Source organism: Euwallacea similis, chromosome 3, assembly GCF_039881205.1.
Source record: "Euwallacea similis isolate ESF13 chromosome 3, ESF131.1, whole genome shotgun sequence".
Classification (NCBI taxonomy): Eukaryota; Metazoa; Arthropoda; class Insecta; order Coleoptera; family Curculionidae; genus Euwallacea; species Euwallacea similis.
The window spans coordinates 6,603,761-6,627,041 of NC_089611.1; the positions used below are offsets into that span (position 1 = coordinate 6,603,761).

At 37.9% G+C, this 23,281-nt stretch overlaps 3 protein-coding genes across 5 annotated transcripts; 2 read left to right on the top strand and 1 right to left on the bottom strand.

The window, feature by feature from the left end:
* Positions 1-6,225: 6,225 nt before the first annotated feature.
* LOC136419766 (uncharacterized) lies at positions 6,226-11,993 on the top strand. 3 transcript variants are annotated; one of them, XM_066406302.1, is made up of 5 exons: positions 6,226-6,454; positions 9,147-9,396; positions 10,077-10,569; positions 10,622-10,908; positions 11,594-11,993. In XM_066406302.1, exons 2-5 carry the CDS (start codon positions 9,151-9,153, stop codon positions 11,792-11,794), a joined length of 1,227 nt encoding a protein of 408 aa, XP_066262399.1. In that variant the 5' UTR covers positions 6,226-6,454; positions 9,147-9,150; the 3' UTR covers positions 11,795-11,993. The 3 variants fall into 3 exon arrangements, with proteins under 3 accessions (XP_066262399.1, XP_066262398.1, XP_066262397.1); XM_066406301.1 differs by lacking the exon at positions 6,226-6,454 and adding an exon at positions 8,696-8,836; XM_066406300.1 differs by lacking the exon at positions 6,226-6,454 and adding an exon at positions 8,865-9,083.
* Positions 11,994-12,142: 149 nt separating this feature from the next.
* On the top strand, positions 12,143-15,440 carry LOC136419976 (uncharacterized). Its single transcript, XM_066406590.1, has 10 exons — positions 12,143-12,244; positions 12,293-12,396; positions 12,449-12,520; positions 12,577-12,770; positions 12,821-13,007; positions 14,170-14,500; positions 14,556-14,693; positions 14,740-14,881; positions 14,937-15,130; positions 15,183-15,440. Exons 1-10 carry the CDS (start codon positions 12,154-12,156, stop codon positions 15,404-15,406), a joined length of 1,677 nt encoding a protein of 558 aa, XP_066262687.1. The 5' UTR covers positions 12,143-12,153; the 3' UTR covers positions 15,407-15,440.
* Positions 15,441-16,757: 1,317 nt separating this feature from the next.
* LOC136419979 (protein commissureless 2 homolog) lies at positions 16,758-22,510 on the bottom strand. Its single transcript, XM_066406591.1, has 2 exons — positions 22,082-22,510; positions 16,758-18,164 (listed from the first exon to the last, which is right to left on the bottom strand). Exons 1-2 carry the CDS (start codon positions 22,335-22,337, stop codon positions 17,875-17,877), a joined length of 546 nt encoding a protein of 181 aa, XP_066262688.1. The 5' UTR covers positions 22,338-22,510; the 3' UTR covers positions 16,758-17,874.
* Positions 22,511-23,281: the final 771 nt, after the last annotated feature.

Sequence of the window (23,281 nt, forward strand, 5' to 3'; positions counted from 1 at the left end):
GATATACAAATTTTTTAAACTGCGTTTTGAGTTTGCAGGAATGCACAAACTTTTGTCAAGAATATAATTTTCTGATAAATTCAATTCATTAAAAAAATCCCATATGGTGCGTACTTTTTGCCAGTCACTGTATACAGGGTTTGTCAAAATTACTCCGCCAAGTGCTTACTGTAGGTCCCTGGGACCGAAACAAGAAATAAAGTTTATATCAACAATATCTAATTGCCCTTTAATTTCGAAATACAGAGTGTTAAAGTTTAAGAAAAAAATATTTTTAATTTTTTAACTTCCAAAAATGTTTTAACCAAATTTCATGTATGAGTTTAGCATATAGATAGGTTTAATTCAAAAAATTACCAGCTTTAGCCGTTCACCAGTGGCGGAAATATGGGTGTCATGTGTCCTTTTTAGTTACAAAAAATCGTAACACTCAGTATAATATTTCGTTTAAACTAATCCGTTATATGCGTCGATGTGCTCAGCAAAGAACTTAGAATGTAGTGCTGAAGCGGTTCGAACAGTGATAAGAAAAAATAGTTATAATGCCAGAACAATTCGTAAAAAGCCATATATTTCAAAAATTAATGAAGGAAAGAGATTAAAACATGCTAAAGAGCGTCTAAACAAAGAACAAAAGTTTTGGGATCAAGTACTTTTTGACGACGAAAGCAAATTCGACCTTTTTGAACTGGACGAAAGGCAGAAAGTATGGAGAAAACTTAATACCGAATTTAAAAATAAAAATGTTGTTAAGATATTGTTAAGCACGGAGGTACAAGTGTTATGGTTTGGGGCTGCATGTCTAGCGCTGGAGTGGGAAATTTGGTTTTTGTGGGCACCATCGTGGATACTAAAGTCTATTTAGATATTCTAAAAAACAATTTATTGGTTAGTGCAGATAAGTTGGGTTTGGGACGATCATTTACATTTATGCACGATAACGACCCAAAACCTTCAGCCTATCTCACCAAGAAATACTTTACAACGTAAAAGTGTATTAAATCATCCTCCTCGGTCGCCCGATCTTAGTCCAATTGAACGCTTATGGGAAGAATTGTATCGAAAGATAAGGAAATATTCAATCAAAAATAAACAAGAACTTAAATGTACCTTAGAAGAAGAATGGAATAAAATACCGCCATCAGTTACTAAAAATGTAGTAAATTCAATGAATCGGAGGCTAAAGGGGAAACGCCACAAAATACTACTTTTTAATTCTTTTTTAAATTAATTTTGTTTTTTTCTGCCTTGTTATTTACGTGTACGGAGACTTTTTTGGGATAAAAATTTTATTATTTTCATAAAAATAGGGATTATATTTTTTGTCAACTCATTTTTAAGTTTTCTAGTGGTAAAATGTAGTTATAAACAAATAAGTATATTATTTATGTGAACATAAAATTAAAAAATATTGTTTTTCATATGTTTTTCATTAATTTCTTTCAAAAAATGTATTCGCACGGAGACTTTTTTGTACCACTGTACTTAGACCAACATTTTTGTCATCGTTAAAATAAGCGAAAATTAATACAGTCCACTTTCGTAAGCCAAATTGTTGTTTTCCTGGTATCGTTTATCGAAAGAACCTTAACGCTCGAACTTACATTTATTACATCAAATAGCGGTTTTTAAAATTTTGAGGTTAGAGACTAAAACAACAGATTCAACCGCCATCTACTGACTTAAATTACAACTTCATACATAAATGTTTCAAAAACTGTCATCCGTCAAATTAAACGTCTTTCAGATTTTTAGGTAACGTGGTTCGTCATCTTGCCCCGTCTTACCCTAATTTTCGTTTTTCGGACCCGTTCGAGTTTGCACAAACTAAGACTGTCATCCTGTCTTAAAAATTTTCCGCCAACACATATTTCGCCCTTCACCATCGACGTTTTGTCAAGAGTCAATTTATAAAAAAATTTCGTTTACGTTGAATATGTTTTTTCTTCATAAACTTTGCGCAATAAAGGCCAGACTAATGAAATCCAACCTGTTGGTTACTCAAATATCTACATATGCAGCCTCTCCCGAAGTTTTGCCAGCAACCACATTACGTTTTTTTTAAAATGGTCTATCCATCCGGTGGTACATATGAAAACATGCCCACTCTGCTGACCAAAAGCTTCCGCTTGCAATTTTAACATAACTCCTGCTATAGGAATTTTATTTGCACGTTTTTAAAGAAACCACTTAGAAAGCATTTAGTCAACTTTTTGATGAGTACTTGCCCGCACCTTCTTCATGGCTTGACTGTTATTTTTTAGACGATTTTTAATTTTATCCCGCTGCTTCCAGATATTTAAAATTATCTATTTAAAGAGAATCTTTTTGGCAATTCGACTTGCGGAGTTCCACTTTCAATTTCATTCATAATGGATAGTTTTCCTCTGACTGAGATTGCACGACGTGCATTTGTTCCATTATTCTTTTTACACATACAGTGCACCACCCAAAATGTTCTGTTGGTGAAATTCCCTTCAAATCGACACAAAACACAAACGCAGATAGATTCTAAGACCGGGGCTTCCCCTAAAATAGCTTTGGTTTATAATGAACTTTATCGTAATTTAGCTCCATTATAACCGAAAGTCCATTATAACCGAGTTCGTTATACCCGAACTAAATTACATCGGTTGAAATGTATTTAGAAACGGGGATTCAAAAGTTGTCTATTATAAACGAGTCCATAATAGACGAGTTCAACTGTATCACCAGTCGGGACGCAGAAATTGTGCAAGTGGGAGAAGGACCGCACCAGTTTTAATATGCCTCCGACAGAGACCAAAGTTTCAGAATTTTTATGGATTAAATTACAGTAGTTTGGAATTTTTACTTATTTAGAAATTATTCTACATTTCCCCCTTATAGCATAACATGATGCGTCATTGATGAATATGCTGGTCTGAACTCGCCGATGTTGTTTGTGACCTTTTGGTGGGTCCAAGACTGCGACTCTGCAGACTCGAGGTCAATTGATAAACGGAACGGGACGATTAATTTATCGTCTAAAACGATATCGGAAAATAAATAAATTGACCATTGCAACTAAAGCATGTAAGGAATGTTGATTTTAACGCGCAGAGTTATTGCGTTTTCGTTTTTTTCCATTTATTCACTTTGCTGCTTTTTGCTCGGATGTTTTTTTAAATTTTCATCACGCGAAGATAGCGAAATCGATACTAATCTAAACATCGTTAGCCGGACTGACTCCGCTCACTTCAATCGCTAGCCCTCAATGCAATGCCTCGTTGGTCTTTATCGGAGGCATACTAAAACTTGTGCGATTCTTCTCCCACTTGCACAAATTCTATGTTCACTAGTGATACCTGTATACTAACCAATATACTAACCCGTATACTAGCCCGTATACTAACCGTATACTAACCCGTGTACTAACCCGTGTACTAACCCGTGTACTAACCCGTGTACCAACCCGTATACCAACCCGTATACTAACCTGAACTAACCTGTATAGCCATCTTACTTGGCGTCTGAGTGACTTGAAGTTAAAAGCGAGAGGCTTTGCAGTTATTTTTAAATGGCGTCTTCACCATGTTCTTCTGTAACTCACGAAAACTTGAATTTTTTCCAATGGACGCCTTGTCCATCAGTGAATGCTTTGCACTTACTAGTCACAGAGAATAGTTTTTTGAGACTCTTTATCACATCTTTACTAGCGTTCGAGGGATTGGAGGCTTCAAGGACGCACGTTTGCAAAACTCAAAGAAGCAGCTTCTTTTTTGTTTCGCTTTCTGCTTTTTTCAGATAGCTTCAGTCCCAAATCATTTTCCGTGTTCTTCCCCGTTTCTTCGCATTTCCACCACAGTCCCTTCCTTCAAATTGTTCCGACACCCTCAACTGCGACCATCCAGAGGTGCCCCGCTCTAACGAAACCCACAGCCGTCCTAGAACTGTTATTATCAATTTTCCAAGCTCGACACCGTCCTAGGGTATTCACAGAAATTTACCGGAAAACAAAAAGTGTTCTTGTGCCTCAAAAAGTCAACATTTAGTCTCGAACATCTGCGTAAATTTAATCAATTGATTCGTTCAATTCCTAACCAATTGAAAAATCAACCACTTTTTGTTCAAGCTAATGTTGACTACTGTTATCAGGTGCAATCATTATAAAATATGCACTTGATGAATTAACTGAGATGGGGTTATCTTCGTGGATCCCCAGAGATACGGACATGCGTCATCGTGCTGATAAGATTGGACTTCGGAACAGGTTAAGTTATGGTAAACGTGCACAACGTGCATTAACGGCAATATGGCCAGCTACAACTTGTTGGAACAAGTTTCAGGAAAGGACACATTCTTCTATGCAATTTCTTCGCGGAGGACTTCGATGAACGCCCAAATTCGCAGTTGAGTCTATTTTTGGCAAAGGGTTCCTACAAAAGCGATTTAAGGATACTTCGTATAATCTATATGATTACTACGATACTTCTCATGCTTTTACTATTGATAATTCGAGCCGACTGTGGTTTAGAACACATTTAAGTACAATATGCACTATTTGGAATGATCGATATCCAGATACTGCATTTATAGATTTGTTCGAGACCCCTTTCGACTTTTTACCAAGCGCTCGCCATGTTCCCCGCATAAAACGGTCTTTTTCATTTCAAGTCCTGGTGCACCGTTGAAACTTAGAGATGCACGAGCTTGAACTGATGAGCTCGGACCGCGTTTACTTAAGGAAAACTCCATTGACAACCTTTTCAAAGCTCATAAAGCTTAAACACCAATAAACTGGAGAGAACAGCTCTCGGAAAGCGAAAAGGCGATTTCCATTTTCCAGGAAATTGGCAATCATCGTTTGTTTGTTGTGCTCCAAAAATCACAACAAGAAGTCCCCGAAATAAATGCTGAATAACGTTAACGTCCTTCTTGATGCTTTTAGCTCTCTGGTCTTTGCCTTAAGCACCTCGCAGGACCCTTGATGGCGAAATATATTGGCTTTGACGTTTTAAATTAGGGCGAAATGTGATGAGAGGGGAAAATTGGGTTTTCAACAAAATCGAAATTGTTGTTAATGAAGGCAATAAATTGCTCATTAACTATTTCCAGAAATCATCCGAGAGATCTTGATATTTTGGTGAACGATTTTTCAATGCATAAACATTTGTAATTTTCGTTTGTTGTTGTCATTCGTCTGTTGAAGTATTTGTTTATTTATTTTTTACGCGTGGTTTACGTGCGTATATTTATGCACCTGCGTGAAATTTCCCAATCAAATTTATCTATATTAATTTTTTTGCTAATTATACATTATCAATTGAAATAAACCATATAAAGTTGATAAAGTAAGTCGATATTGGGTCGAACAAACTATCAGTTATTGCATTACGTGGACTCCCTTTTATGTATCCAAATGCTCTGTTCAAGACCCCCTGTCGACTTTTTTAAGCCCCTAAAATAGCCTGATGATGAGGGGATAATTTTTCATTTCAAGTTCGTCCCAATGCGAATAGAAGATTAAGCTAATACGTGAACAATAAACAATTTGAAGGGATAAAAAAAAAATCAAATATTTTTGTCTGGTTGATTTGAAGGTGAAAAAGAAAAAAAACGCAATAACTGCAGTACAAACTAAGCTCGGCGTTTCTTCTCCCAGCATTCACCTTCGTCGTTACCACAGCTCCTCCGATCGCAAGTAGTGACTTAACTTTCCAAATATCCAAAGATATCCCTAATCTCCATGAATATCTGTGCGAGATCAGCTGCACAGGTCTACGTGTAAAATTCAGCCGAAAAAATGGCGAACCGCTCGTGATGCTATAAAACCGATCTTTGAAATTCCGTATAAAATCATTGATAGGCCAGATATCGATCTTATTGTATCTGGAATTTCGAAAAAAACTTGCACATTGAAAAAAATTAAAATTCCACCCTATGATAAGAAAAAACGGGTACCTAACTGATTGAGGTCTCGAATTCCAGACAGGTTTTCAGACGAAAAACCCCTTTCCAATTAGTAGGATTTCGAGACCATCGATCAGTAATAATTCGTATTGTACAACTTTTATTAGAAGCAAAGGTGTTTGTCTTATCAGATGCAGGTAATCTAATATGCCAGTTATCTCTCGAAAGAGTTATCTCTCAAAAGTACGAGGAACGCGTCAGTACCAATTTATAAGCTGTCGCAAATCCTATCATGTGGTATTTATTGATGAATTTTTTGAACGTAAATATCAGCCTCTGGAAAGCATTTTAATAGCTAGGCAAAAGTTACCTTTATCCCAGCTTAAATATCAAACCCTAACTCGAAAAAGCAGTTGCATCAAGAACTCAAGAACTTCCACTATAAACAATTTTCAAGAGTCATTGATCCAGAAGAAAAATGTCCAGGCAGGAGCCTCAGATGGTCGTAATGTAAAGAATTCTTTTACCTCCTCTTGGGCAATTTTGCTCTCATGTGGTAGGCACGCTTTACGATTACATATAGGTAAGTTGATATTTGCAAAAGGTTTTAGTCTAATTCTCCAACGCCACATTATTTTATGTATATCTGGCTGCCTATGCAAGACTAATCTGACGGCAAGAACGAAAAATATACGAGGGCAGGTTCAGAGTTCCATTCACCTTTGCCGCACCTTTACATCTTCCCTAAATCTAAGACCGGCCCTCTAATTAGGCAATAATTAATTTAGAATTATCAATTTTGCTGAATCCTTTGATTTCTATTCCTTTTCAAAGCGATTAAAATTGACTTACTCACTTACTCAATCCCCCTCGTAGTGGGTGAGAAGTGCCCATCTTGGAATTACGTCTGATAGGCGGTAATGTCACACAGTGGGAGGAAATGTCTATTAGGTAAGACATATTCCCACCCGAATTTATTTGGTTAAATCAAGAACTCAGTTTTTCTTCGATTTTTGAATTTGGTTTTATTCGGTTTTAATACCGAACACCTCTATGGGATTAAATCACGATTTCAAAGATCTTCAATAACATTTTCACAAAGTTATTTTCTAGGATTTTTTCCCACTGTATTCGCACATCAAAGTGTTCATTTTAGGAGAGTTTTAGTACGTGGAACTATACAGAAAATTTGATGGAAACTCAAAATTGATGGGTGATTTTGAAAGACCGTTTCTTTCAGAATCAGGGTCGAAGATTGATTTTGAACAAGAGCTATTTTTCAAGGATGCACAAGGATGAAGGAAAATTCACTGCAAAATTTGTAAACGTACACAGGGTGTAACATACCATCATGGAGATATTTCAGGGAGCAATGGTGCTCTGCAAAATAATAGAAAAATACTAATAGACCCGTGATCAAAAACACAGGGTGATAAAGTTTCACATTTTTTCTCATATTTTGAAGTTTTTTTCCGTAAGCCTTGAGTTAAATTTTTGAAATTTCATACACATATTTTCTTCTAAAAGAATAAAAAATAAAAACAAAATTATTGAAATGACTGAAACTCAGCCTTGGTTTCTTAGATTACAGACCGGAATATGTAGACTGGACATTCTTAATTTGCATTGATGGATATTTTTGCAAATTCGACGAAAATAGTTAAAAAAATATTGGAAGATGCCAAAAAGCTAAAGAATTGAAGAAGAAATTTAATTTTGATGTCACAATTCACACAGGATATTCCAAAAAAGATACAAAACAAAAAATGGTACATGATTCAAAAAAACATAATACTCTGTATATGGCTAATGCCGACTTTGATATTTTGCTGCAGAGGATCTTAAAGAAAATAAGTGTACAAAATTTCGAAAATTTTACTCAAAGCATACATGAAAAAAACTCAAAATTTGAGAAAAAATGTGAAACTTTGCCTCCTTATATGTCGAAAATGGTGCGTTTTTGACCATGGGTCTATTAGTGTCTATGTGCTTTCTTTTGACGCCAATATATGCTATATAGTGCTTTTTAGACAATAATGCCCTTTCTTTCGGAGTACGTGATTTTGCTTTTGAAAATGTACTTAGACAACAGGAATTATGGCATGTACTGTAATAAGTAATGCTCATTTTATTCGAAAATAGTACATTGTATCGACGCCACTTAAGAGTACCTTTTTCATGCAAAAAAGTCCATATTTTCAACTGCTGTAGTCAAATCATAAAAACAATGACAAGCAAAAAAGTTGAGGCCAAAAATACCTTAAGCCGACCCTGTATAATACACTTCTGAAATTTTGTTTTAAATTTCGCCTAGATTTTCGGATTCGGTGCAAAATGTTTGGTAAACGTACAAAATTTTGTTACTGTATCTCAAACCGTTTCGATAATATTGGGGAAAAACCATCTTCAGGGACAGACCATGAAAGCGCTGTACCGCCCTTAGTATCCATTTGCCGCCCTATGTTTATAGGAACTTTTCTTAATATTTTTGGTCGTAGAATTGGTCCTCAAATTATTGCTAGATAATTTCAGGACACCCTGTTGTAGAACACCATGGAACCTGCGTTCTTATGGCATGCTCCAGTTATTTCAGAACATGTTCGGCAGTTTTCAGTTTTTTAGTCCACTAAAGCATTTCTGAGACACAGACAGGCAAACGTGACTAAAAATTTTGCTGTCCGATCCTTTCTCTGAGCAACTTAAATCATAATAAGTGGATGATCTAGATAATAGAGATAAGCCCATACTTTTGTTCGACTATTTCCTCAGATACGTTATCTAGCATTACATTACCGAAATAAATAATAAAATCATATTTGATGTACTAATTGTAATAGGCAGTGATACGATACTTAAACAACTCTACTTTATCTCTTCGACAAAAAGGCAAATCTAATAGAATTTACCTCTGTTTGTGTCTCTATAAGCAAAAGTGAATTAGTACCGGTTTGGCCAAAATTCCTAGGTAAACAATCCTATGTATTCTTGTTGCCACTTCCAACGTCTGCAAATAAGTTTGTGACTCATCGAGATCTTCGGTGCATCCCTTCCTAAGCGTCTAAATATAAAGACCTTGTCCCTTTTCGCTCATTGTTCCCCTGTTAGTTCACTAAAGTGTAATGAAAAGGAAACCAATGTAAAGCGGATTTAAGAAGTTGTACTGTGCGAGCCCTTCAATAGGATTTTAAATTAATTTGCCTTACAAATCTTCGGTAGAGTGCTACATTCTGTCCCTTCCAAAGACGCAAATTTCAAACCGCAAATGTTTATTTCAGCAAAATGCGGTTCTATCGTGCAAACGGCACCTACAGGGAGAACCCGCTGGACACAGAATTCGGGTGGTACTTTCAAGATATCGCGATTGATGAGGCTGCCATTGACTGCGACGAGCACAACGAGAGGGTGCGAGCTGCTTCGAAACCACCGCAGACGCGGGAACCTTCTGGGGAGGTTCCATTGGAGTCCAAAAACGATGGTTCGACGAGTTCGGTAACTGAAGATTCGGATATCGAATGCGAAAGCTTGGTAAGTGGTGTCTGAGATTTTAAACGAGTTAGAACGGCCAACTATCGCATCTCTATAGGTGCAAATGTTGTTGGAATCGAATGAGTTTCTTGGGAAATTAGAGGGCACCATTAACAATATCCTCAATGTTGTAAGTCCAGGAGGTCTTCCTGCAACGTAGTGGGCTAGAATAAACTTTCACTGCTTTATTAATGACTAAAAAATGTTTGTTTTTTTTAACTTTTAAATTTAGTCTGTTTAAAAGCTTCAGCACGTAATTAATTTCGAGCTAAAACAATAACATCACAATGCGACATTCGCTTAAAAACGAGGAATGTGTGCGAGGTAAATGTAGTCAATTTAAAGCGATTTGTCCCTAACAGTCAGCAACCCACAATGCACTTAGCAGATCTCCGCTCGTCCAGCGCATTCACCAAAACTTGCTTAACTATTCTATCGTCTATTTTATTAATTCGCAATTCCATTCATCCAACTTGATGTTTTCGCTTTATTCAGCTTTTCGTCGTATTCGACATTTCGCATTCTCGTAAGTAATCGGTAGACTCGCCAAGGAAAACACTGCAAGTGCAGTATTAGATCGGCGTTAAAGAATTGATTTCCCGGTGTGAAAATCCGCAGCTCAAACCTTTCCAAGAAATTATTTCGAAAAAGTCGATCAAATGTTTCCCTAATATTCCCAGAACAAGGACAACACAAAAAGCCACAAAATCGACTTTAACATCAAAGAAGAACTTCCCATCGATTACTCCCTTAACGTCCACAATGTCGAGGGCTGCGTCGAAAGCCCCGAAGCGAATTTCTACAGTCACATCAAGCAGATGGAGATTCCCCCCAAGGAGAAATTGATGGCCCTAATCAACCCTGTGAACCCTGAAACTCGCGCTCTTTTAAGCGTGATCAACTATAGCAAATACAAAAGCCTGAGCGAGAGGGCAACCAGTGAAGACGTACTGAGGAGTCTCAACTTTAAAGCCACGAAATGCAACCATTTCATCACGGAAAAATCTCCTTTCAGGACTTTTAAATCCATCAGGGGAGTGCCTAACATTAATTTCCAGCTGAGCGTTGATTCGGAGGTTGATGCTCAGAGGCGGATGATTTCTGAGATTAGAAGCTATCACGACACCAAGGAGGATAACATGCTGTCGCTGATGATGGAGTTGGTCAACACTGGTATGAACACGTGCACACCAAATGATTTCTATTTAAAGCGCTATTTTTACAGACTTAGATAGCAATTTGGGGGACATGTCAATTTTCAGCGGATCTTCTGGAGAGCTCAGCAATCCAGTTAATGGGGACACGAGCGACATAGGCACGAGCATTCGGAGCAGCATCATTAGCAAAGAGGACAAAACTAAAGACAGGCTCAAATATCTAAACATCCCCAATAGGCAGACCATCCTAAACAGCATAGGGCTAAATGACGACATAGATAGGAGCATAGAGACTTTCATGTGTGAGAAAAATGAAATGCACAGGCAGCTGCGGGACATCAGAAGCAGCTTTGAGGTAATAGAAACTTGTCTGATAATGTTACAACACCGTGCGGCTCTAAATCGTCCAACAAATGACTACTTTTTGAAAATTAAAAAGCAGCATTGAACAGGAGAAAAAATACTTTCCTTTGTTTATTTTTCAAAATTTTGCTCACGTCACCGGCAAGGCAAAATGGCCGATTTTTCAAAATTGACACATGGGTCAAGTGACATCTCGAATTAAAATCCTTTCAAAACTACATTTAACGGTGCAAAGCAATTCAAAATCGATGGTTTACTTTTGAGAAAAAGAGCTATGAGTAGAAACAAATAAACGTAAAAATGCAACGCAAATCAATCTGCGGTTATTTTTATAAAATATCAGAAGTTATGTAGCCATCAGTACCGTCATGGGGCCACTTACGCAATCCTGTGGTCATCCGCATTTCGTCTCATCTTATCCCATGCAAACTTGCCTGGCGCGATGGCCGAGTGGTTAGCACCACAAGGTAAAACCGCCCTTAACCATTGAAACCACCCCATCCTTCCTCATAATTTTCTGTGAGCGGTTGCAAGGCTGATCACTGCTGCTGCCAAAATTGTTCTCCCTTAAAACTTTTGGGATACCCGCAGACCGCATTTCAATATCTCTTTTCGCTCTTGTTGAGATGGTAAGTTTTCAAACGAGCACCCTGTATAAATTCACACGTTGTGTTCAGGACTATGAAAAAAAAGTGGAAGATCTGATCGGCGAAGCCAATTCCCTTCAAAACGACCTGAGGGAAACCACCTACTTAACAAATTTGATTCATTTGCTGAACGGCCGTTTGGAAAGGGTGAAGAACAATAAGCTTCCGTTCCGGATTTTCCATACGTCATCGATCGGGGTCTGGGAAACCGACGAAAATCTTATACTATAGAAAATCGGGCTGTAAGTGAAGGGTCGAGGGATGATTAACTGGAATTATGACAAGGTGGGTTTCGATCGATCGACCCTGTAAATTACAGAAATTAGTTCGGGGGTTCAAGTGCATTGGGGGATTAGCTGTAATCTGAGAACAGGACTGTTGGTCTACGATTTCCACACATGAAGGTTTGACCGTTCCTCGCCGGACTGAGAAATAATTCAAACGAGCTAAATTTGTTAAACTGAGGAATAAAGACTACAACTACCACCATGAGCTTGTTATTTTCCTTTCCCTTGTGTACCTGTTTAATCGATAACCCGTGACAACCCCTCACATTTTCCCATCGCACATTGTAGGGAAGTCACTGAAACATGGCAAAGAAGGGCCAGCCAGTACAACTGCAAATCGAAGTAAGTAACGACGAGGAATGGGAAAAGTTACTGCAAAAGGAGGGTCTAATACGTCAGTCAGTTATCCCAGCCCTTCAAGTCCTTAAAAGAATTTTTTTAGTGGTGGATGTCTACTCCGAATGGTGCGGACCCTGCCTGGGGATGCAGGCCAACCTGAAGAAGATCAAGCTGGAGCATGGCGGAGATTTGCTACAGCTTGCAATTGTAAGATTGCTGTTATACAATGAGCATTATGATGATTTAGTGAGGTAATTAGACGAAATCGGACGGTATAACGTCCCTTGAGAGATTTAGAAACAAGAGCGAACCCACTTGGATGTTCATATCTGTGAGCTCTCCGTTATCCACAAACTGCATGAAAGTCAAACGAATTCTTAAGTGTAGAAGGGTAAAATGGTCAATCTTATGTTCGGCGCCAATTCCCCTAAGCTGACCCGACTGGTCATTGACGAGCTGAGGAAGGAGAAAGCAGAATCTGAGGGCCAACCGACTGATCGCACTCCACTGGAAATCACTGAGATGGCTGATGACGAGAAAGTCAGGTACGAGGCAATTGAGTGTAAAGAAAGGGAAATCAGGTGAGGTTCACAAGAAGCTGGAGTAAAGGTCTAAATTTTAAAGCATGTAGGGAGAAAGAGGAGAAGAAGAAAGCTAAGGAGCTACTGGAAAGGAGGACCAAGGAGTGCGAAAATATTGTCACAAATCTGCCCAACTATGGAGCGATCCTTATTTTCTCCTCTGCCAAGGACAAGTATAAGGAAGTGCTCAATGAGATACTGGATGAGGCGGGGCTGATCATACAGCAAACTGAAAAGGTTTTATAGAGTAAAAAGATTTTTTTTTATTTAGGGAAAGTTTCCAGGTCCTGAACCGGGCATTTTTCGACTATTAGGCAAATTTTTTACCAAATTAATCAAGTCGTTCAGTTTTTAAATTGGTTATTTAAGCCGCGAATTGTAATTAGGCAATTTTTATTTAAAAGTTAAATAATCCAACATTAATTTATTTATTAATTCTGCCGATTTACCTGAAATTCAATTGCCGAGTAAATGGTAGAATCCGATTATGTTCCGATTCACTCATTGAACCGTAATCATAAGTTTAAACCAAAACGATGTGGTAACACAACAATAAATTCGTTTTTTTGTGAGATGTAACAGACCACCTCCACATTTTCCTCCTGATTTTTATTTTCTTGAAAATATTAATCACAAAAGTCATATATAAATATTTAAAAAAAATAAAAAAGTTCTGTTACACGCAGGTTTGAACCGCGCATCTTGTGATTGTGCGACGGATTTTGTACCATTACTTCATTGATTAGTTCACACGGATTTTTTAAATTTATTTATAAACGAAATATTTCCATTTAATGAACAACTAAATCTACAGGATGGTTCAAAATTAAGTACGAATATTTTAACAAAATCAAAATAAGACTGTTTACACATTCTTATGTGTTGATAAAATTTTATTCGTAATATAAAATTTTGGACAAAATTTTTTAAAACCTATTTTTGTGGAAAACAGTAAGTTTAAGCGAATTTAAGAGAAAACACCTTTTTATTGTAAAAAAAAGGTTGCTTGTTACGAATATGATTTTTTTGAGTCATAATTTTGTATTGCCAAAAAATTCTATCAAAAAATAAACATGTGTACACCCCCTCCCCCCTTCCTTCGCCAAGAAAAAACGTCACGCCACTGATAATTTAAAAATTTTCTTTTTGTAAAAATATTCCAGATCCAATTTTATACCTACCTACCAAATTTCAACACATTGTGACTTCCCATTCACCAATTAGGGTCTAAAAGCACTTTACTGGCCTCATCTCTAAATCGTTATATATATATTTTTTTAAAACCATTTAGAAAAAAATATAATTAAAATTTTATCTTCTATTAACGCATAGAATACGCCCCTGAAGTAGCGGCCCGTACTTTCGAACCGCCCTGTATAGCGAGTGGCAATTTTTATAGGTAAAACTCAACGACCAAGTAATGGAGGAGCTCCTCTACTTCTCAGAAAACAAACGTCTGCCCTTAAAAACTATCGAAGACTCCGGTAACAACAAGCTAAGCTTCGCCCTCCTCCTGAAAAGGGCTGGAGATCACCTCACTGGTAATATCGACGACGTGGTGCTCCAAATGGCATTTGGCAACCTCAGGAGGCACCCAGGAGATGAAAAGTCTCCAGCTTTCAAATTAAGGAAGCTCTGGGTGGAGGGCGGAAAGCCCAGAGAGTGGGTGGATGTGGCCGAGAACATGACTGTTGAGGAGATTAAAGAGGTGGAGCAAAACGTGCTTTTAGGTTTAATTTTGAGATTCTGATGGTTTGTAAGTTTACATCGTTATGGTTATTAAAGGCATATGGGCACCTCCGAATTCTCTCGCCAAAGGCATGACTTTGAAACTGTTTTTCCCCAACTTGGCAGCCCCCTTCATGTTGCCAGTTGTGGAGGAAGTCCCCTTGCATGTGGCAGTAGCATATGATGCATTTAAAGGTAATTGAATTAGCTTAATCATTTCGTCACTATAGCACCTTTTTAGCCAAGGACGTTTTTGACCTATCAGAGAAGTACCCAAAAAAAGTAATAAGCTTTGGTTATTTCTCCAATGATCGCTCTGGAGAAGCCAAATTGCTGGGCAAAAATACTGAGCAATATGAAAACAGAAATGAGACTGTGACCTAGTAAGGCCAAATCCTGTTTTCTCATCAAAACCACTATCAGTTCCTCTAATTATAGCGAAGAGAAAATTATAATTCAACTGGCAAAAGACGACCCTCAGTGTTTCATGGATTTCATAGATCTAGGGCCCTCATACATCAGCTCCGACGTGGAAATTGGAGAGCTGGATTGCAGATTCTTTTTCCCTCCTGGATATAACACTCCGGAGGCTGAGATCATCACTTATTTAAAGAAGAAGTCGAAGAAGAAATGTTAGGTTTAAAAGTATGTCATTTTAAGTATATTTCTTAAAAATAGTTTCAGGCAAAATTGGGAAGCTGAAGATTGTTTCTGAGCAAATACAAGACGCTGATGTGCAGTCCAATGGTGCGGGCACTGAAGTGGACACTTCGCTGATGGACATTGCAGGGGAGCAGGAGAATGAGGAGGATAGCGAGGAAGGGGGTGAAGATATGGAGAATGGGGATGGAGGGGGAAGAGTAAAGGAAAACTCTGATAAGGCAACATCGCCCGTGAATGAACAGTAGAACAGTTCAGTGTATTAGTTAATTAGCACTTTGTTTTATTTCAACAAAGGTTTCCAAGACGCGGCCGAGATTAGTTTCAACAAAGCGATAACTAGGATTAATCGACAAAACAACGCATTAGTTATTCTAGATTGGTTTAGTCGTAGTTGGTTTTAGCAGTTGTATTGGTATTGGTTAGTGGTATTAGGTGGAGTTTAGTCTCAAAAATGTTTATTTAAAGCACAGTATTCACGCTAACGATCACCTAAATATGAAATAGACATAAAGGGAAAGGATCAAACGTTTTCTTGACACTGGCGAATGCACTTTTGGGAGGAAGCCATCTTTTGAACCTTAATTGAACTATTCATCAGTAGAGGCGTTTAATAAATGGACCTGAGCTCTACCGCCATCTGTGGGAGTGCGCGTCTGACCTAAATTAACCATCCCCAGGATGTTTTATCAGTTGTTGCTTTGCGTATTTTTACAGCATCTTCAATGTTAAAATACTGTAAAATTTATAAATAAATCATGTCAGGAATGTAATCAGTTAATATTTACACGGGAGAATGTTTGCGAATTCTGGTAAACCCAAAATGCAGAATGTTTAAACACCTCCACGTGTTAAAAAATTGATTTTTTTCATTGCGATTCTTTTGAGTTCTATATTTAGAGAAGCATGTTCGAATATTAACCAAAATAAATATTCCATTCCAGCTAACTAATAACGCATACATGTTTATTTTCAAAGTAAATAGAAATTCTTCCTAACTCACCCGGTATGAATACCATCCATAATCATTAATACCATGTTGGCAAATTAACATTGTTAAAGCAGCTTTGATAAGTGAATCATCGATCAAGTACCACCTAAATATGTGCGCTTATGCAAAAACAGACTTGTATAAAGGAATCATTCGTGTCTGCATTGCAATGAACTTTGTTACGTTACGCAAAGACAAGTATTATGGGACGTCTGTGGAGCTTGTTCCATCTGAAAGCCCAAACTTTGCAAGAGCTTTTGTTAGTTATATAGACTCATCTAGAATGAACTAAGATTTCCTATTACTACCTACGTACGTTATGATATTGCTCAAGAACAAAATTTTCTGTTTCTGTAAACCATTACCGTTACAATCATCATTAGAGTTACATATTAATTATTGCTTAGTTAATTACCTAGTTAAACATTAAACTTCCTAATTATAGCCATCACGCCATAATACAAAGCTCGCAAATTCACTTATTTATCATTCACATTTTATTGTACCTATCAAGTTAAAAATTAATAACATTTAACATCAGACTAGCGTCACATTGCATGTTTTATCAAACAAAAGTCATACTTTTAATTCTTTATGGACAAGCGACTAAGAAGGTACTTTAATTAAACTGCAGTTTTATTTTGCATCGAAAGTGACATTCAAGACATCAGCAGAAATTGGGTTAAAATGGATAAAAAGTGATTCTCCTTTGATGGCCATGACGAATTTGCCCGCGAACATCGGAGCTTTTTAATTAATAGTCCATGGCAACGCAAAGATCAACTGAAACTACTCATTGTGAAGATGCAGCTGATTAGTTTATTAGGGAAAAAACGTTAGTTCTTTTTAAAGTTCGAAATAATCGACTTCCTTTAAAGGCCACTTTATACAATGATCAATTTCAAAACATCAGTTAACTTTCTTACAATAACGCAATAAACGCCGATTGTAGAAAAAATGCAAAACATTTTCTTGACAATGGCGAATGAAATGGTTTGTTAAACAATAATTAGCAATAGGGGTTCGCACCCCTATTGCTAATTACGGGGTTCATTGGGTTGCTTAACAAAAGCTTTTTGAGCGATTTAACTGCGTTTTCGTGTTTAGAAACATAAAAATTTCTCGGATAAATGAAAAACGAAATTAATTAATATTTTCGTTGGGCAATAGCTTTGGCCTTAAAGAAATACAGAAACAAACATGAACTTAAACTACTAGATCTACTACTGTACGATCGATTTCTTAATTTAACACAGCCAACTGAATTCAGAGTGCTAACCTGAACTAACCTGAACTATCTAATCTAACTTAGCAATACCTTTACATTGAAACTAGATCAAATTTCCTTGAGATGTCAATAGTCAGAAATTTGATCCACGAACACAGCCATTATCAGTTCTCTGTTATATCTTCGATACGACTATTAATGGCTATGGAATTATAGAATTTCATATTAAGTTGTTATGGAAGTTGGCAATTTAATGTTGCAACGTAAATTCACAAAAACTCACAACGCAATATTACGTCGATAAATTATCAATTACACTAATTACCAAATGGTCTAAATGAGCATGGTAACTAACGTGTAAAATATGTTCTTTCTATATTCGCTTGACCGTTTAACTATAGCCGGAAACGTTAATAATATATTTACAAATAAATAAAATACATAAACTGTATTATCTCAATGAGGAACTCATCCGACAAAAAAACCACAATCTCTCCTCAAGTGGGCTTTGTAGCACTACTCTCCCCCCCGTTCTTGTTAATCCCGAACAAACTAAACATGGACAATGCGCCACTTTGCCCATGACCACGCCCTTGAGTCCGAACTTCACTCATTGCCTCCTGGGCAGTACTGTTCGTTCTCACTTGCTGAGCTTCTCTCGTTTTCTCCTGGATTCGCTTCAGCTGCTCCAAGGCCTCCTCGTATGTGGGCAATCCCGAAGCTATGGTGTAGCTGGGCAGCTCAGCTTCGGGCATCCCAGCTTCAGGATTGCCGTGAGGAGAGATTTCTGCAATGAAAGGAGAAATGTTATAGTTGTGAAAGAGTGTGTGAGTAATAAAATTGGTTCAGTTTCTACTGGAAGGGCTCGAAAACAGGAAGATTGCTATAAGACAGTTTATAAGAGAGTTATTGCTTTGTTATAATATTCGGGGGGCTCGATGGGAAAAACTCAAATTTCCAAGACTTAAAGAGAATCACTCCAAAAACTCCGTTTAAAAACATCAAACCGCATGAATCCTTTTATTGTATACAGGGTGGCCCAATGAAAACTTTGCACCTCGATTTTCAGTATTTAAAATGAAAATGTGTAAAAATGCTAGATTTTTGATACGAGAGTCTTATATCTTTTATTGTATTTTCAACCCTTCCACTTAAACCCCTGAACAGGGGTGGCAGTTACCCTCAAAGTTTCTAATGGGAAGGGATAGCAAGGTATCTTCCGTAGAAGCGACGAAACCAAAGCATGTCGTTGGTCAGTTTCTTCATTTCTATGGAAACTATCTTATCGGCAAAATTCCGAAAACGGTGGTGGATGAAAGGATTTTCTTGAGTTAACTGAAACGTGAAAATCAGGGCGCGGCACCATCTATCGAAACGCGCAACTCACTCACACCTTCATAAAATCGTGATTAATTGTTATTTACTCGACAAGCGAAGAAAGTAGCTATTACCGCACGAGCATGAAATGTTGCGTACGAGTCACAACTGAGAAAGGCAATCACGCAGGTTAAGAAACCGGCCCGACCGGAGCTGTGACGGATATCCGATTCCAAACCCAGATCTGCCCATAATCCTGTCTGTCCCACTGATCTGTCCGACTAGCTCATGCTTTTGACATTTCGGGACATTTTGCTGCACTTATTATCAAAATAAGAATTTTTTATCCGTTTCAGAAATACGTAGGACGCAGATGAGTTGTTTCAGGGATAAGTTTTGACCAATAAAATAGTATAACTTTTTAGCCGCAGCAGTAGTATTGCGCCTGTCCATCGTGCATTTGTTTTCACTAACGCACGCGTGTGTTATGGTTTATTTTCGCGACTTCAGGCCGTTTGGATGTTATAACGCCTTTTTAATTATTTGATATTTCTGTGGGTGAGAGCCTTAGCTTCACGGCAGAGCCTTAAGGTCAAACTTCCAACGTAAAGGTATCTTCCAGGCTTGACTTTATGGTCGCAATTCCGTTAGTCCTGGTCGATTTAGGAAGATGGTTTTTGTTGGGAAAACTGACGTTTAAAATCAATTTTGTCATTTATAATTACTGCTGCGAAGGCCGGTGATTGCTTATTTTTGCAACAATTGCCGAAACAACGGTACCGAGAGTACCCAATTCATTAAAATAATTTTTACAGAATCCAAGCGTAAAGAGTAGACAAATTTGTACAGTTATTCCTGGTAGGTTCAGCTTGGGAAGAGCGTCTTGGCACCTTGAAAATGCCGCAACAAAGTAAAACGGCCTTATTCCTCTTTTTTAGAGGTTTCGTCGCAGAAAAACACATTAAAAAGCCGTTAATTTATGGTCTGGTAGTGATTCTAATTCCCTTCAATTTGGTATTAAAACGGTACATATTAGCGACAATTGAGAGAAGTTAATCTCACATACAATAAAACGTAGGCAGGCAAAAGTGCTGATTTATCGTATATGTTAATTCCTGAATAATTAATATTGTGTTCCGACAGTAAAGTATCCGGAAATAATAATCCACCACCAACTATAAACAGAGTTTTAAACGGTAATTGCGCTGTAGCATTGAAGCTGTAGCGAAATAAATTATTTATCGTTAAATTGAAACAAATTCTGCAGCAATGGATCGATCGTTATATCACCGAAACAGGGTCAATGGCAAGTAACCATGGGAAAGAAACTGTCTCCATTAAACAATGGAAGAATGGCAATTCAAAGTAGGTTCCTCGCTCCGGCCGTACAGTGCGAAATTTGACCTTTGCCTGGACGAAAGTCCAGCACACTTTCCCCGAACACTGAATGATTTCTGTTATATAAAATTGCAGGGGCGTTTAAATTAAGTGTAAAATAAATCGCAGATAATGATTGTCTTCACCACGCATAACGAATCGAAAGAACCGAACCGAAGGTTAGTTGCTATAGCGAAATTGTCGGCGGGCCGTGATTCCCGAAAAGTAAGAGAAATTTCCTTCCTTTGCTCTGGCATGGAGCCCGCGTGCCAGGAGGACAATTCCAGGATGCGGAAGTCATTGAAATTGTCACTGACCCGCAGCGTAAAAACGCAGCGATGTCCTCGTGGTTATCACACTTCAAACAAGTCAAGCTGAAAAGAAAAATATTAGCATGTAGATACGGAAAATGACCTTCTGAGGTTATTAGGGTTAATACTCCATAATAAGGTTACTATATGTGTAGTCTTGACAATTCCATTCTTTTTGCAAATGTCCCACGTGCCAAATCGTTACTTTCTTCGCGGTCCTAGAAAACAATGCAAAAGGATGAAGATAGAAATTGTTCAATGGAAAAACCTTAATTTTGTGCATGCAAGAACGGGCCAGAACCGATTTGCACCAGACTCATTTGAGGCTCAAATCGCCGTGTGTAAATTCACCAAAACAATTGTCTATATGTTAACTCACTTAATCTTTAATTTACTGTTAACAGGATTCGCATTTCCAGTTGTTTTATATGTGAATATTATTTGTTTCCCGAGCTGACGCTCGTCCAATATTTTTCAAACATTTCACAACATTATTTGCATTCAAACTACCACGAATCGGTAGAAAAAGGTTACTTTAACCTGCGATAATGTTAATTATATCTATTAACAAGGCAACGGTAGTCGATAGCCGCAGACATCACAGCAGGAAACGAAACTCCACCTATTTTCCGCGTTTCAATATATTATTTCTGCCTCAATTGCAACACCCTGTACACTTGTTTGGGCCTGCCATCCCATAGAAATTGACATCACTTTCCCATATTTGTCCTACACAATTATAGCTAATCATTTCGAACGCAATCGAATACGGAATTAGGCGAATTATAATATTCATAGGGAATTCAAGGTAAAAAACATGGCACGAGAGGCGATCTTTGCGCTTCCTATTATGTGGTTCAGCTGACTAATCTGTTAATTTAACTGGTAATTTACTACACAGAGCAAAATAGGAAAGATACTCCGACAGAGAATAATTGCCTTCATTGAGCAACTGGGTTTTAATTGGGCAACTGTCTCTTTGAGGTAAACGACAATAATGTCGCCAGATTCAGATTTTTAATTTAGCGCAATTAGACTTGGCGTAAGCCACGCCTGACTCATAGCTCGCCCACTGACCCACATTAGAAAGACCCCGCGTGGACCAAAAAGAAAGAATTGTGGAATGGTTTCTTCAATGAACCTTCTCTGAAGTGTTGAAACCCAATACGATCTATGGTAATGAAAAATCATCGTATCTAATTACATAATTTTTGCTGTTACGTTAACTGGGTTAATCATCGGTTACTTTTACAATTGACCCAAAAAAACCATGTGGAACTACTGAACAGATGTTTTGGGTTGTGCAAGTGCAGCGAGATGGTCAAGCATCTGAGAAATGCTTTGTCGCATGTTATCTTCGATGTGAGGGAGGAGATTGGGTTTATTTTGAAGCTCGAGAAGGCTTTAAATCGCACTTTCTAGAGGGTTCAGACTCTCGCCAATGTGAATATGAATTAATCGCAGTTCTCAATTTCTACAGATTCTCCATGGCGTTAACTGCGAAAACGCGGTTGGGATGCTAGAAATGCCTTAAAATCACCTTAGCGAAAGTAGTCATACGCGCATTCCGGGAGATGGCGCCACTGAGGTTTCCGCTAAAACATTTCATTGATCCCCGATAGGGGTCATCACTCATTCGCCACTGTCAAGATAATCTGCCCTTTTATGAAATAATTTAAAATTTCTATCGCAATCTCACCTCTATGCTTCCACTCCTGTATTTTGTGGTATATCAAGCAAGAGCACATGAAACATACGCAACTGAGCACCATCAAAGTGAGCACGATCCCGACCCACACGTCCGCCAAAAACTGTTCGTAAACCGGATCGGAAAGGGCTGTCACATCCGATTCTTCGCCCACCTGAGAAACTGAAAAATCCGAAACGTTGAAATCCACCGCTTTTATGGATAGAGCGTCCAGAGGCGATGTGCCTATGTCCAAATTCAAATCCATGTGTGTCCGCGAAAAGGAAACTTTCACTGCGTTTGTTTCGTCAAAGCTAAGTCGATCTTGTGTGCGTCTGGCCGCAATGCGATGCTACTCGGTTGCATTTGTTTAAACAATTGGAGTCAATGCCGCCTCGTAGTCTTGAAGCAGTTGAATCGCGACTATCTCGCGTCCCCCCCAACGAAACATCGTAAAGGTGTTAAAATCACATTATGGATTAGTTTCGGGAGACAATGAATGAGCCATGATTCATATATGGTTGATAAAAATCACTGTAGTGGTTCGCTCGCATGTACCACATAAAACCCTAATATTTTTTACTAATTGAAATAAGCAGATATATTTTTAAAACTTCTATCAAACAGTAGTTTAAAAAGAGTACAAACAAAGCGAGGCATCATGTGCACTTGCGCCCTAAAGATTTAGTTATTAACGTTATCATGAAAAATTAACCACGATTGACCTGCAAATCTAACACAAAATTGTGAATCTCTCGACCTTTTTCCTTTATCCCGCAACCGTCATGAAGCATTATTTCAAGGTTGCATTCTTGAGCGACTCCTGACTTATGTTGCTTTTTCCTCTTTTCTTCCTCTTCTTTGAAGCCTTATTTAATAGTAAAACGATTTCTTTAACTTTGGAACTACCCTGTATATCTTTCTCTGCTTTCGATCTGCTTCCAAACGCTTCTAGCATCACTTAGCACCACAGAAAGGAAAACCGATTCCGGACCGTTAGAAATATGCGTAATGTACTAGTCAGAATATGTATTTCTGCCTGTTTCTAGACTATCCAGAATTTGTTTCCGTTTCTGTTAGGATAGAGATAATGGAGATAAAAACTTTAGTTTCTTCTTCACCCTGTGCCCATCTTTCTTGCCATTATTCCATTAATTCTTTAATCTCTGATGTCGAAAAGTGTAAGAATAGTAAACCGAAAACGCTATAAGG

What these genes read in the sequence shown, in the direction of transcription:
- LOC136419766 (XM_066406302.1), top strand. Translation starts at nt 9,151, where the DNA reads ATGCGGTTCTATCGTGCAAACGGCACCTACAGGGAGAACCCGCTGGAC. An exon ending in GATGGAGTTGGTCAACACTG is followed by an intron (nt 10,570 to 10,621) that starts GTATGAACACGT and finishes CTATTTTTACAG; the next exon opens with ACTTAGATAGCAATTTGGGG. An exon ending in ACATCAGAAGCAGCTTTGAG is followed by an intron (nt 10,909 to 11,593) that starts GTAATAGAAACT and finishes CGTTGTGTTCAG; the next exon opens with GACTATGAAAAAAAAGTGGA.
- LOC136419979 (XM_066406591.1), bottom strand. Translation starts at nt 22,337, where the DNA reads ATGGATTTGAATTTGGACATAGGCACATCGCCTCTGGACGCTCTATCC. An exon ending in ACAGGAGTGGAAGCATAGAG is followed by an intron (nt 18,165 to 22,081) that starts GTGAGATTGCGA and finishes CTTTCATTGCAG; the next exon opens with AAATCTCTCCTCACGGCAAT.
- LOC136419976 (XM_066406590.1), top strand. Translation starts at nt 12,154, where the DNA reads ATGGCAAAGAAGGGCCAGCCAGTACAACTGCAAATCGAAGTAAGTAAC. An exon ending in ATTTGCTACAGCTTGCAATT is followed by an intron (nt 12,397 to 12,448) that starts GTAAGATTGCTG and finishes TGAGGTAATTAG; the next exon opens with ACGAAATCGGACGGTATAAC. An exon ending in GGAGCAAAACGTGCTTTTAG is followed by an intron (nt 14,501 to 14,555) that starts GTTTAATTTTGA and finishes TGGTTATTAAAG; the next exon opens with GCATATGGGCACCTCCGAAT.